The following is a 14,705-nucleotide window of genomic DNA, read 5'->3' on the forward strand; positions in this document are numbered from 1 at the left end:
GTAGTGTAGTTGGGTTGCTTACTTTTTATTACATTTTTTTAAACTCTGCAGCTCTCATCATTTTATGGAGAACGACATCTGCCCAAGTTGTACTGTGACGGTTTCTAAGCAGAAAACAGACTGACGGGAAGTACATCACCTGCTTTGCAAATAAGTCACGTAAAAGAGGACGAGTCAGTTTTTCCACCAAATTCTACTCAATAGAACAACTGAAGCACATGTGACTTGTTGAGCAGCAGAATAAGGCGCTAAGGCAGAGGAAGGGCTCTTGCATCTGAGGCTTTTTAATGCTGAAGATTCATCCACTCCACAGCGAAGAGATACAACACGCACCAAACTGGGACGCACAAACCAAACCTCAGGCTTCCTGAAAACAGACGGTTGGATTCAACCTCACAAATCAAAGTACATCTCCTCCTCCTCATCCCTCCTTCTAAACACATACGGAGAGCATAAAAAATATAAACGATGCAAGAGCGTTACAGTATATCCTGCACAAATCGGCCTGGAGATAACATCTATGAGAACATAACTTCATAACTTAATGGGTCACGGTATAAGCAAGTCATTAAATCTGTAAATTACAAAGCAAAGAAAGAAAACAAAAAAAAAAAGAAAAACCTCCATCGTTATTTACAGCTCATGTTTTTATTCAATACAAAGTTGAATGTGTGTTTCTGTGGTTAATGCAACGAGTCGATAAACATCCAGAGAGCGAGCCAGCAGCGAATCACGGGGACGGATTGGACCGTCATAGTCAAAATGGAGTCGGACCAGTCCACTGGAAGTGTCGGGGGGGGGGGGGGGGTTCAGTTTTGGGTTCAGGGGCTGATGGGAAGGTTCTCTGTGGCCACTCCTGGCCACGAAGTCTCCTCTATCTCGGGCTCCTCGGGCTCCTCGGGCTCCGGCGGGACCGGCTCACTCTCCCGGCGCGTCATCTCCTGCTGCGCCTGGATCCTCAGGATCAGCTCTGTGATCTCGTCACGTTTCGTCTTCATGCGCTGCTGCGGGAACCAGTCGCTCAGCTGCACCGGCAGGTGGAAACTGGGAATCGGGTTCTAGGGGGAAGAATTGTAATGGGGATCGGATTTAAGATGATGAGAATCGAAAGGAAAAATAAATGTTTATAAAAATAAAAAAAGTGACCAGAAAAAAAACAACTGTTGAATGGATAGAAGATTGACATTTTTGGTTAATGAGATAGACAGTGAAAGAGATAAGGCTAGAGAGAGAGAGAGAGAGAAGGACAGACAAAAAAAAGTGGAGAGAGAGGGGATTGACAGAGACAGACAGAGGGACAGAGAAGGGACAGGAAAGACACTAAAAGAGGCGAGACAAAAATGAAGAGAAAGATTGATTGATGGATGTCTGACTTTCTGTCAGGCTATTACAGTCATTTATTAAAAAAATGATTTATTTAAATAAAAAAATGTATTACATTTATTATAATTATTCATAAAAAAACCCCACAAAAACCAAAGAAAATGTATTTATTGGCGGACATTGAATTGGAGACTGAGGTCACCACGGGGCGGTAACAGACTAAAACAAATAAATAATAAGTAAGAAATAAAACATCCTGAAGCAGGGGATTTAACCACCGGGTGATTGGATTTGCACTCAGGAGGACACGAATGAAGAAATAACACCCCCCCCCCCCCCAAAAAAAGGCCCCTGGGTCTCACCTCGAAGAAGCTCTCCACGTACTGAAGGACGTAGACGCCGCAGTCGCTGAAGTTGTCCTGCTGAGGCACGCGTGGACTGGAGCCCTTCATCACATCCTTCCCAAAGCTGCGCTGCGTCCCCTTGCGCACTTCCCACTCCACCTCCAGGTACCTGAGAAACAACACAAACGCTGCCATTCCTACTTTGTCTGGGATGCATGCTTTTTTTTTTTTTTTCCTTCCAAGGAACTACCCCAGCAGAGAGAACCAGAGCGACCGTTTGTACATTCCATCCGTGTGGGCGATTCAAAGTGCTTGAAATAAGACGTCAAATCCATCATATAAAGGCGAACTCGACTAAAATCAAAAAAAATGAAAAACATCTTAAAAAGACATTACAAAACCACAGAGATAACAGCTTAAATTGCCTCTGCGCTCAACCGCGGTGGAACTCAAACCCGCACGGGTCGGTAGGCCTCTACACATTGAGAAATTGTTGAAATTAATGACTCGCTCAGTAGTACCATTACTACACACGTATACAATAATAAAAAAATAAACAGGCCAAAAGACAGACAGAAGGTGAAGTGCAAAAATGAGTCGTTTTGGGGCCTTCTGGCTTCCTCTGATCGTATCGGTGTCCTCGCAGGCATGCCAGGTTTAATATTTTACCTTTTGATGAGACTTGAGATTAAATTTAAGAGCGTATTTGCACCACGATACAAATCTGTTGATCTGTAGAAACGGTACAGAAGCTGATGTCCACTGCTTCTGTTTTTATGATGGAAATAAAAATATTCTGGCATTTCCATCTCACGCTGACCAGTACATAGGTGCAGATACTCTCCTTTGATTTATTGTTGCCGAGAAACATTTTTAATTTAAAAAACAATTTAAAACTTCTCAAAAAAGTTTTTTTTATTATTTTTTTAAATTTAATCAATATGCCTTTATTTAAGACAGATCTGGTCTTTTTAGGCAGCTCATACAGCCATAGCCTGTGAGAAAGCTTTGAGAATGAACCTTTAAAGAGTTTCAATATTTCCACTGCCATTATAGTAAATATCAAATACAGATGTTGAACTTGTTTCAGGAAAACAGATTTTTCTTTTTTGCCTCAAAGTGAAATTATCCCCCAAAATGAAAACTACAACGCCTGTTTTTCCACGATAATAGATGACGTAATCTAAAAAAGAACAAACATCCACGCCTTTAATGATTTTAAGTGTCACAGCTGAAAAGAAGAAGTTGGGTCTTTTTGGTGGTGACTATGAGAACGAAGTGAAAAGATGGCGGCGGACGTGGTGGAGTCACTCACTCTCGTAAGGTCTTGACCACCGTGGACCTGGGGGGGCCACTCAGGGAGTCCATGATGAGGATACAAGGCCTGGACAGAAGGAAAACAAGAGCACCACGTAAATCACCTTGGAGGTCAGAACAAAACGACTGATTTGAAATCCACAAATAAAACACTTTGAACTTGACAAAGAAAACACTTTGAAAGGAAACGGACAAGTGGAGATCGGGTTTGAAAAGGGGAATGTCGCCCCCTAGCGGCAGAGAGGTTCACCACTCACTGTTTGCAGAGGGTGGGTTTGCAAGCCCAGCCTGTGCTGTCGGGGGTCAGGGTGTCTTCAGCAAGCGTCCCGTCCTCACTGCACTCGTCCTGAGCACGGAAGACACCGATGTTTGAAAGGTAATGCACATACTGTACATATGATTATGTGGGAGACGTCACTAAGGCAGAACATACGCGTCAAGCCTCCAAGCCAATGTTTTTTTTGGGTTGTTTTTTTTTTTTTTTTTTTACTGGTCGAAACAAAATTTTACAGTGTTCGAGACCATATGTACACCCATATATGTACATAAGAGAAAAAAAACATTGAAAATGAATTCCCTGTAATTGATATCCAACATGTCAGAACAGAAAATGACATCACCTTTCTTCCATACGTGGTTTTAGTGTCTTACATTGAAGATATTCAATAAAAATATGAGAGAGAGAGAGAGAGAGAGAGAGAGGGAAAGAGAGAGCGAGCAAAAACAGAGTGAGAGAGACACTACCTGACAGGAGCTTTGGTCATCTGAGAAGGTGAAGGCGTCCTCATTTCCAGTGTCCGAGCTGACACACGCACTGATTCTTTGCAACTCGTCTGGAAATAACAACCATCATGATGGTGTCATCCATACACACATTAACATGATTAAACTCGGTTGCATTATTTGACATTAGATTTAATAATGAGGCAGATAATATTAAAAAAATACAAATAAAAAATACTAATAAGTAATAACATATATATACAAAATATATAATGTGAAAAAATAATAAATAAAAATACAAATAAATATAAAAATAATAAAGACACTGATAAACAATACAAATAATAAATAATAACTTTAAAACACTACTTCATCCCCATCTTCCCCACATCAGCTTGCACTGTGAACTGACTTGTGTATTGCGTTTCATTGTCCGCCTGGCCGTAGGTTGGTGCCAACTCCTGGCCCCCGTTCACCCTGGCCGGTTCCCCCGCGGGTTGCAACTCTGCGGCGCCCGAGGGATCCGAAGCTGCGCCACGTGCCCCTACGTCCTCCCCGCTGGGGGACAGCGTACCGGAGTGGCCCGAGACGTTCCCCTCTGACGCCGGGTCCCGAGTCTGGCTGGGGGCGGAGTCCAGAGACAGGCCCTGGTACAAGGGGTTGGTCTTGTACTCCGGGCCCTGGAGGCCTGGGAAACAGATGACTGCCAAGTACCAGTGGGCCCTGACAGAGGCAGGAAGAATATACATATAATTGAGAGACCCGTTAGCGTTTTTGGAACTCTCCTTTTTTGACCTTCCGCTTTCTGCAGAGATTTTAATCTCTTTTCACAGTTGTTGTAGCAGAAATAGCGCAATATTGCCTATATTGCAATGGTCTTCTAAGCTAATCATCAACAACAACTTTCATAAAAGGAAAGTAAATGAAACAATCCCCCATCTATTGAATATATAGTATATATGAATATATGCAAAATGGGGCAGTTATGTTTTAAGTTCTTCGAGGTTCAAAAAACGCAGAAAAAGAAAGGATAAACTTGGCCACAAAAAAGAAGTGAACAATTTCATAATATTTAAAAAATAAGATAAAAAATATTCTGACTTTTCAGTTCAATTTAAGTTCCTTATTTCCACTGAATACATTGGTCTAATGCTCCATGATTCGCCTTGAACGTCTAGTTAGAAAACATTTTATTTAAATAAAGTAGAAATTAAGAAATAACATACCAAAATGTATTCACAGAATGTTACTTCTGGTAAAAAGGAGGTAACGCAAGTCCTCATCTTATGTAAAAGTTGCCATCCAGGCGTTCCTAAGCTTTGCCGAATGAGCCTGTTTGAAAATAAAACAGGGTAAACAGTGCAAGACTTACGACTCATTAATGGGAACAAAGATGAAGTCCTTCTGGAACAAATCTACATGTCGAGTCCACGTCTTCACCCTGTTGTGCTTCCTCTTCTGTATCCTGGCAACCGGAGAGGGTCTGTTAAAAGGAGGGGGGGGGGGGGGGGGGGGGGGGCACGCATTTTGGGAGCCTCACTCACGGTAGGTTGGCGGCGTCCTGGGCGTTCCTCCGCTCACGCTGGTTCAACCGCTTGTAGAAGAAGGAGCTGAACACGTGGCTTCTTTGGGAGTCCTCCTTTTTTAATTTCTCCAAAACTAAATATCTAGAATGCGGAAGGAGAAATCTATGATGACACTTCAAAGCTGGAACCGCGGCTCGCAAAGAGAAAAATCACAAGTTAACCCACTTAGGGTGACCGCTCGTACCAAGGATTTAATACTTTAAGACAGTTTGTAACTAAATATAAGACTGATATTTGGACAAATTCTCTCTCTCTCTCTCTCTCTCTCTCAATCAATAAAGTATTGTAGGCAAGTATAAGCAACATGATTAATTTTGACAAAAATACATATATGGATAAATAAAATCAGATCAATTGTTTATGATAAAATTAAGTCATAAATTCACATTTAAGATTATACAATGACTTTTTAGGCCTAGTTATCACTTGACCCTATTTGAAGTAAAAAAGAAAATTGATGGTTTCTTCTAACCACATGAACCTTTCTAACCCATCTGGAAGACATTGTACAAAATCTGTTTTATTTCATTAGTCTACAATTGTCCCTATATATGTTTCCCCCCCAAAAGCCTACGTTATGACAGAGTTAAGTAGAAAGCTATTTTAACCAAGGAGCAGGAAATATGAATGATCCAGACATACTTTAAATAAAAGTCTATGATGACGTCGTTTAGAAATTCCCCGTCGTTAAGGCAGTGGAGGTCTTCGTTAGTAACCGTTATGCCTCCTTTAGCAGGGGGTGGAGGGTACACTATTAACCTGGAGGACAAACACACAAATCCACTTTTAAACCAATTATTCAAAACACAGATTCAAAATGTGTTCAGAAAGTTACAGATGTAGAAAATTGGTTCGATACCGTGACAAATGTACTTATCGTAAGTCGCTTTGGACAACAGTGTCATGACATAATCTAATGTCATTATAAACTTAAATATTTTAAATAGATTTATGACTACGGCAGACCTACCAACCTTGGGGAAATATTTTGAGCACCACAACAGTGTAACAGGGAGTCTCCGTGGTGTTTGAGTCACTGCAGCTAAATGACTCCATCCGTTATTCACACCGTCGCCGTCTTAAAACGAGGCCAATCACATCTTATGAGAGATACTACGGCTAACTTTATACTCATTTATCTCATTAGGATATATCCCTTGAAATGCATCATCTCATACAGTTGCCAAACATGTTTACCATCTAGAGATGCACCGATTGCAATTTTCTTGGCCGATTCTGATTTTCATTCAATTGTATGTTCATAATAAAACATTGACTATTAAATATATTTTACATGTTCTTCCAATCATTTAGAGTTTATATCCATGATCGGAGAAATACAATTTTCTTATAATTTGGTCTCATTGGGTAAGTCTGCTTTATGTCAATGACAAATATATCACGTGATCTGATCACTTGACAGGACAGCTGAACATACAGACTACCGCTACCAATTTTCAGTTACCACAATAATGAGATTGCTGATCATTGTTCATTTATCATTGTTTATCACTATGGAACAATAATGGAACATGGAACGGTCACTGAGTTCCAATAAAATATAATATGGGACGGTCACTAATTTTCAGTATAATTAAACCGATAAATATCACTGAGTTTTAGTATGACAACATATAACATGGAAATGTCCACTTAAAACTTCAAATTCACTTTGAGGTGCAAATGTGAGATCCACCGCATACTTTAGGGTAATTTGGCAGCTTTTTCCACATCTTTGAAAGTGGAGAATCAGAGCTTCCAAACAAGGTGTCACTTGTGCAATTCAGGCAAATATTTTTAAAGTTATGACTCGTGAATAACAAGGGTGTGGCAAAACATGTTTCTGAGATAATCTTCAAAGTTTTCCCCCCACACTTGGTTTATTCAGCCACCTCCCAGAATGCAAATGGTTGGAGGACCAGCAGAGCCTAGCTAGTTGTCACACGGCTACTTAACATCCTGCTGAATGGAGACTTGACACCATGCTGAATGGGACAATCACTGCTTTGTTCTTGTGTTTTGAGGGAATATTGAACTGCGTCCACACACAACTATTAAAAAAAAAAAAAAAAAAAAGCTTTTATTTAATAGTAAGAATATACATGTTTTATAAAAGTGGAATTATTTAGGAGTTTAAAAGTACGGACAACACAACAAAATGTAGAGTCTATCAATAATATACTTACTTACTTAGTGCCCGTTATGCCTTCTGACATGTAGGGCAGCATCGAAGGTTATTCACTCCTGTCTGTTTTGGGCTGTTTTCTGGACACTTCCCTGGGGCAAGTTCATATCTCTCATTTTGTCCTCGACCGTCTGACGCCAGATAGTTTTTGGTAGTCCTCTTTCTTTTTCCATCTGGTGTCCTATCAATAATATGAGTCTCGGAAGATCTGAAATCTGAAAATCTGCCAATCACCAGCCTCAACGGACTTCACAACGGACATCACTTCAGCAACTTCTTCCGTTGTCACAACAATGGGCGTATCGTCAGTCTCCTCCGGTGGTTCTTGAAAATATTCCGTTTCATTGTCACATTCATGTAGAATTCTCTGTTTGAAATGTTCTCCAAGTCCGGGATAATATCAAATTCAGCAGCGCTGTCGTTCTCAGCATCGCTGTCGGAGAACTGACTATCATTGCGAAAAATTAAGTCCAGTATGCGCTGCTTACACTGACTTGGATCTATCGCACTGGTCAGTTTAAGGTTCATGATATGATTTAGATCTTCCTCCACCCGCTTCTCGTAATCCATAACAACACAGAGGAATGTTTTCATAGACAAGTGAAACCGAAGGATCCTCGTCTTGTTTATGGAAGTGACGTCAGCATTTCTTCTTCTATGGTACACGTTGGTACACGCCCCCTCCACAATGATGTCTCCGTTTGTGTGTAAAAGTAGTACGATTTAAAGGTTGAACTCTATCAAAACTGTTTCACGTTGTGAATTTACATTACATGGAATATGGATGAATGATCTTCACCTGGACGGTCACTCTAAAGGAAACCATTGATTGGTGTTATTGCGCGCTATTCAGCGTCTTGGTAAGTGAACTGTGTCTCCCCATGTAATCTAACCAGAATATTTAACTCCATGGTTTAACATTTTTCTACTATTTATAAATCAAACTCAGTTTTGAAAATACGTCGTGATAAAAAAACAAAACACAAAGGAACACGAATCTGGAAAAATCTAATTTTCCTTCAAGAAAGGTTTTATCAATTTATTTGACTGATCCTGGCGATTTTAGAAATGGGCGGGACAGGGTTTTGCTGCGGTGGGTCACGTATTCCTATTGTATTTATGTGGTACTTGCCATTCCAAAATAAATTGCAATCATCAAAAAAATAATAATAAATGTCTGACTCTTCTCACTCGTTCACTGGAAGTCCTTCTTCGCTCTCTGTGTATTAAACCAACTGAATCAAATGGAAACAACTCTTTGACTGAGTGACGTCAAGAACCGAGTCTCAAAAATGAGTGGAACCTTTCATCAGGAGCCAAGCTCGTACACTAGGAACCAGAGCAGACGCTCCACTGTAGTGACGGTGATAGATACAGTCTGCACAGCTTTGGAATATTGTCTTGGCTGAGCAGAGCTTGCATTCTGTTGTATTTTTCTCTTCATCATTTACCTTGAAGTAACTCCAAACAGCCGATATTTTCTTTCTTTCGCTCTCTCTATTGAGCGTCAATTACGTTACATTACGTTGTATCGGGTTTGAGTATCGGAGCATTTTTACAAGTATGAGCACAGTATTGGCGTGTAAATTTGACCGGCACAGATTCAGAAAATATATGACACTGATCGGCTGGTCACCGGTCATGCCCGATCAAACTGAAAACTGTCCGATCAATCGATGCACCTCACGGTTTATATGTTAACATTACGGTCACATTTTTGTGCTTGATTATTACTCCCACACTTTTCATTTTACCTCAGCAGTGCAGCATTGCCTAGGTGGATAATAAAGTACTGCTGCACTCAGTGTGCTACAAGCACAAGGTCGTGGCACCTGGTCCAATCTGAGGGATGTTGTTTAAATACCCAATACATGTACGGTATTGTTTTGTATTGATTGATTGTTTTCTGTAATTAAATTACAATAATAATATATATATTTTTTGCATCGTTTCAGCTGGCATTTTGTATTTTGACCAAGAATTGTGTGGTTGGTACACAAAATGCATGCAGGTTGGCAGGTCTGCTCCGGTGGTGTTTATATTTATGCAGAAAAATTGTTACATAACTTCCAAACAAAGTATCAAAATACCAAGTATCTAATGCAAGCGAATTGAAAACCAGATATTGGGGAAAAAAAAAAATAGACTAATTTGGTTGCAACTCACTTCATGATTGGTCCAGAGAAGGTGGGCTGTAGCTCTGACATGTCCTCATCCTCGTCCTCAAAGTACGTCTGCTGCCGCGTGGTCATCCTGGTCTGCATGGATGAGGTCACAGGCGCTACCGGAGTGACCTGGGTCACCTTGGTGACCTGCGCCACCTTGGTTGCTGCCGGCCTTACCTGCAGAGGGAGAAAAGGGATTTCAGAGAAATGTGATTTTCAAACCATTAACAAATTGACAAATGGATTATATGTCAATGGTTATTGTCCGATGGCCGAACAACACATTTTGTAATGACTTACCACAATTTATAATAAACTAACTATTACAACAATAAACTACTAATTACATAATGTATGTTTTTGTTTCCATGTCTGTGTCAGCGTTCAAGTGAAATCTTCTCAAGTACTACTGTTGTGAAAATGTAAATGAAGACAGCTATTTTGCTGTGTTATTACATGATGCTTTCAATTATCACATATTTATCCTTAACAATTGTAACCCTGTGTGATGTGGGGATGGTGTGGTTTGAGCAGCCACACTTGACCTGGATCTAGGTAATTAGGGACCCAGGATCAGAGTGGCTGCATATCTGTTGCTCGTTGGTTGGTATAACCAGCAACAGGTAAAATCCCCACACACACACACACACACACACACACACACACACACACACACACACACACACACACACACACACACACACACACACACACACACACACACACACACACACACACACACACACACACACACACACACAGGAGAGGAGCCCTGTCATGACCTGTGTCCATCTGCTCCATGGCTTGCTCTACCAAGCCCCCTCTCCACAATAAACTTGTGTGTTTTTGACCCCTCTGTCTGTGTCTCTGTGCCGGAGGGCCCTGAACACGCCACTTGGGTGGCGCATGGTAGGCAAAACTGCCACACCCTGCAATACGTAATAACTAGCATCATAGGTTATTATAAAACACAGCAAAAATTATTACATATCACGTTCAATTATTAAATACAATTTTATAGAATTGGAATAGTCCATGTCTATACTGCAACAGTAACGGATCACTTGGAAACATTTAAGACTAACAATTGGTCTTGGAGAAGCGATATTGACTGATCATGGTTGAAAAGTTCATACGCCACGGACCTTCTCCTCCTTCTCCTTGGTGGCCTTGTTGTAGTTCACCAGGCGGATGTTGGCCTCGTCGAAGGACAGCTTGGCAGGGAAGTTGCTGAGGCTGTTGGCCCGTCCGATCTCGCCCAGGATGTCCTCCAGGATCATCTGCTCCTTCATCGCCAGCCCGTTCTCAAAGATCATAACGATATACTTCTCATCCGACTCTAAGCCCCACACACACACACACACACACACACACACACACACACACACACACACACACACACACACACACACACACACACACACACACACACACACACACACACACACACACACACACACAGCGTGATATGGGCGGCTGTATTGTTACTGTATCTGCTTGTGAACTAAATTAATCCTGTATTTATTCAATTCCAATTGTACTTCATTAGTATTATTATGTACATACTAGAGTAGGGCACACAGTGATGCTAGCCAGTTTGTGACGGTTTGGAATTTTATGAATTTCGGGATGACCTTTGACCTAAAATGTGATCAGATCCAAGCCTTAAAAATAGGTGCAATGAAGACAAAACTTGTTTAACTGGGTTTTGTTTAGCTATTTCTTAGGGCTTAAACGAAGATGTGATCACATTTGAGGTGAAATTTATGTAGAAATATATTCCGAAAAATCATTTCATTTGTGACACTGCTGTTAAATTCTGCGGTTGCCTTAGTGTCTGGCGAGAGTGACCAGAGCCGGTTATACTCACGGTTTCCGGTGGAGTCGTACCACTGGCCTCCCTTCTCCTTGGACATGTTGAGCTGGGCGCGCAGGCGGATGCACTCATCAGGCGTCGTCTGGAAGAACAGCACCGGGAGCTTCCTGACGTTGCACCACTCGCAGCTGATCAGCTCCGAGGTCTGAAGGCTCACCTCCAGAGCCTCTATCTCCGGGACCACTGCAGCCAAAGTTAATTTTAAAAATGTATTTGTCATTTTGAAGAGCCTTGCAGGTTGTTGCTCCCACTAATGGTTAAAAATGTTACTGCTCCCACAATCTTTCACTAGAAAAAAAACCCTCAAAAAATTGTATAATGGAAGAATCTGTCTAATGGTGGGTGAAATAGTGATTGTAGATTTGGTAGATTTCAAATATTCTACAGACATGGTATTGGTACATCTGTTACTTTGTGAATTATTCTGTTGGCTGTTAATGTTTAAGTCTTATATAATGTGAGTTTGTCACATTGATTATTAAAACCTTTCATTTGCAAAATGCATTAGCTGAAAAGGACATTTCAGCAACTGCTCCAAAACACTACCCTTTCACCCACACAAAATCTAATAAATACTATGACAGTCAAAAAATGCAAAACAATTGCTTTGAATAGAACAATTAAGAAAATTGGGTACCATACCATCAGTTTCCAGCTGGATATGGTCGATGGAAAACTGAAATGATAAGTGCAAAAAAATTAAGATGACAGTTCATCCAGATGGTGCCTTTCATTTTATTTTTTTTTTCTCCAAATTTTTTCTTGGTTATGTTTAGTACGATGTATGTTAAATAGTTGGCCAGCAGTAATTACAGCAAGTAATAAAAGAAAAAAAAATCGAACCTGAGTTTGTAAATAAAAAGGTCAATACAAATGTAATACATTTCCAGGCCTTTTTGGCAACACCAGAATATTTAATACCAGTAAATGATCAGGTCACCGCCCCCATGTATTAAAAATACACAGTACAATACACAATACACAGTCCAGGTTAAAAGATCAAAGTACTGCCGTTAAAGAGTTGGTTTGCGCATGTTTTTGAGACAGGAAGGGTTCAAAGTACTTACGATCACAGGCCTGGTCACCATCCTGCGCAGAGTGCCCACTCTCACACTTCGGCACTGCAGGATAATACTGTCACACTTGCTGGGGACCAATTTGGGCTTCTTTGTCCTTGGTGAAAAGGGCTCAGAGTGGGTGCTGCAGAACTGGCCAAAAGAAAGAAAAAAAAAAAAAGGTTAGAACTTGGGAGCGGTTTTGAAGTTCGCCTTAGAGAGATGACAGCACACTTTTACTTTATTTAAGTTTTCAGTCAATTCAATAGTCTCAGTTACAGATGGGTGACAAAATTGTTATTGAAGTTGACAACATTAAGCAACTATTTGTGTTTTCATAAGATATTTCCGTACATTAAATATTTTAGAACCAATCATTAGTAACGTGGATATAACTAAGCAGGTAGAGGAATTGATTAGACTTGATTAATCCCAGATCAAATATTATTGCCCAGCCCTAGACACACACACACACACACACACACACACACACACAATGTGGGATGTTCATAGCAGACGTGGCCAAAGTGTCAAATAATGAGGTAAACTAATCGCTGTGAGCAAAAAGCTGAGGCTTCTTAGCGCTCTGAATGCTCGGTTTTCAAAAGTTTTTCTACTCTCTGCACGAGCTGATGATTTCTTGATCTGCTCCATCGGACCCGCTGTGTGTTACTCCAAACAATACCAATAAAAATAGTGTGTTTGGGTCGCGATGCGGTGTCTGTGTCTCCAACAAGCCTGGAGCATGGCAACAAAAGTCGGAACTAACCTTAAAATTAGGGCTTGTAGAGAAACACATTTTAGTGCACTGATATGGTGAAATCGGTGAAAGTTGACAGAGTAAATCAAACTAGTAAAGCTCAAAGCCCATTGGCTCACAGAACCCGGAACTTGTGCTCAAAGCCCATTGGCTCAGAACTCGGGGTTTGGCCGCTCATTCATTATTAAAGCTACAAACACTGAAACGGTCCGTTTTGGAACAGTCCGGGTTTAGAGGCATATCACAATGGCTCGAATGGATAATCTGAGTGGAATTTTAAGCAAAAAACTTCAAAAACATGTTTTGGAGACATCAGAGACCTTTATTAACCTGTGTAAAATGAGCATAAAAAGGTCCCCTTTAAGAAATCCAGCTCAGGGCCATCAAACTCTGAAACCCAGAAAATTTCCAGACGCCATGTTGGAAACATAAGGCTAGGTTTATTGTCCTTATCATTAATTGCAACAAAAACTGTGTTCTAACTTAATGATACTAAAACGATAAATGCCAATATCAAATTAACAACCAGCCGCAGAGTAACATCTGCAGCCCTCTTTAGTTTAGGCCTATCAACCAACACACACAATGACTCCAATCACACTCACAACTGTTCCAATCAAGAAGTTGGAAGGTTGCCAAAAACATCACAAGCAGCAGCAGTGGAGAAACTTGTTCTCTTATGAAACAGCCTGTAATCTCGCTGCCAAGCAGAGCTGCATGAGGTCTTCCTAAATGGGAAAATCTGGAACACAGCAGTGCTCGAGGATGCTCTGTTTCAGGAGTTTCTGCTTCGCTTGGCAGCCAAGTGAGATGAAGGAAGAGACGGGAGAAAGAGAGAAAAAATAAAAAATAAAAAAAAACGAGGACAGCGTGTCACAAACACCCTGATCATTCTAAGGACGAAACGACAGATTCATTTAGGATTCGCTTGTAGAGATTTATAAATGAATAATAACGACAGACACCATATGTGCAAGATTTATGTTCTTCCACACAGCGGAACCGCAAGTTACAACTGTTGAAACGAGGCCCGCACATTAAGAAATGTCCTTGAATTTCTTGATTATTTTATTGTACATTGACAATAAATCAATCAGTTGTCAAAACCACAAAAAAGGTGTGTTTTTCCTCAATTTAAGTTTTGTGCAAACAAGTGCGACATGGGCTTTTGAAAGCAAAACATCACATTTTTAAATATGAAATGCAATGGGTTCTACCTACTGATGAGATGCTTAAAATCAATCAAATTCTTAAGAATTAATTAAGCATTTATTTGATTAAAGGACAAGTTCACCATTTTTCAATCTGGGTCTAACAATGTCTGCTCCCATCATTTACAACTGTTACTAGCTTGACCTTGTTGAACACTTG

The 14,705-nt window shown here is 40.6% G+C and overlaps 1 protein-coding gene across 4 annotated transcripts in view; it reads right to left on the reverse strand.

Annotated features, from left to right (window-relative positions):
- Window positions 1-263: 263 nt before the first annotated feature.
- Window positions 264-14,705, reverse strand: part of LOC307248203 (sentrin-specific protease 6-like) — a 34,373-nt gene continuing 19,931 nt past the window's right edge. For 3 of the 4 annotated variants that reach the window (XM_080024495.1, XM_080024494.1, XM_080024497.1), the window contains 14 exons: window positions 12,587-12,727; window positions 12,162-12,195; window positions 11,514-11,702; window positions 10,789-10,982; window positions 9,645-9,820; window positions 5,936-6,052; window positions 5,252-5,374; window positions 5,080-5,172; window positions 4,120-4,430; window positions 3,729-3,817; window positions 3,242-3,330; window positions 2,983-3,051; window positions 1,686-1,836; window positions 264-1,058 (listed from right to left, as the gene is read on the reverse strand). In XM_080024495.1, coding sequence (XP_079880621.1) covers window positions 822-1,058; window positions 1,686-1,836; window positions 2,983-3,051; window positions 3,242-3,330; window positions 3,729-3,817; window positions 4,120-4,430; window positions 5,080-5,172; window positions 5,252-5,374; window positions 5,936-6,052; window positions 9,645-9,820; window positions 10,789-10,982; window positions 11,514-11,702; window positions 12,162-12,195; window positions 12,587-12,727 — 2,013 coding nt within the window. In that variant the 3' untranslated portion in view covers window positions 264-821. The remainder of the gene's footprint in view (window positions 1,059-1,685; window positions 1,837-2,982; window positions 3,052-3,241; window positions 3,331-3,728; window positions 3,818-4,119; window positions 4,431-5,079; window positions 5,173-5,251; window positions 5,375-5,935; window positions 6,053-9,644; window positions 9,821-10,788; window positions 10,983-11,513; window positions 11,703-12,161; window positions 12,196-12,586; window positions 12,728-14,705) is intronic. The other variant, XM_080024496.1, reaches the window with a different exon arrangement.

Source organism: Zeus faber, assembly GCF_960531495.2.
Source record: "Zeus faber genome assembly, chromosome: 2".
Taxonomy (NCBI): domain Eukaryota; kingdom Metazoa; phylum Chordata; class Actinopteri; order Zeiformes; family Zeidae; genus Zeus; species Zeus faber.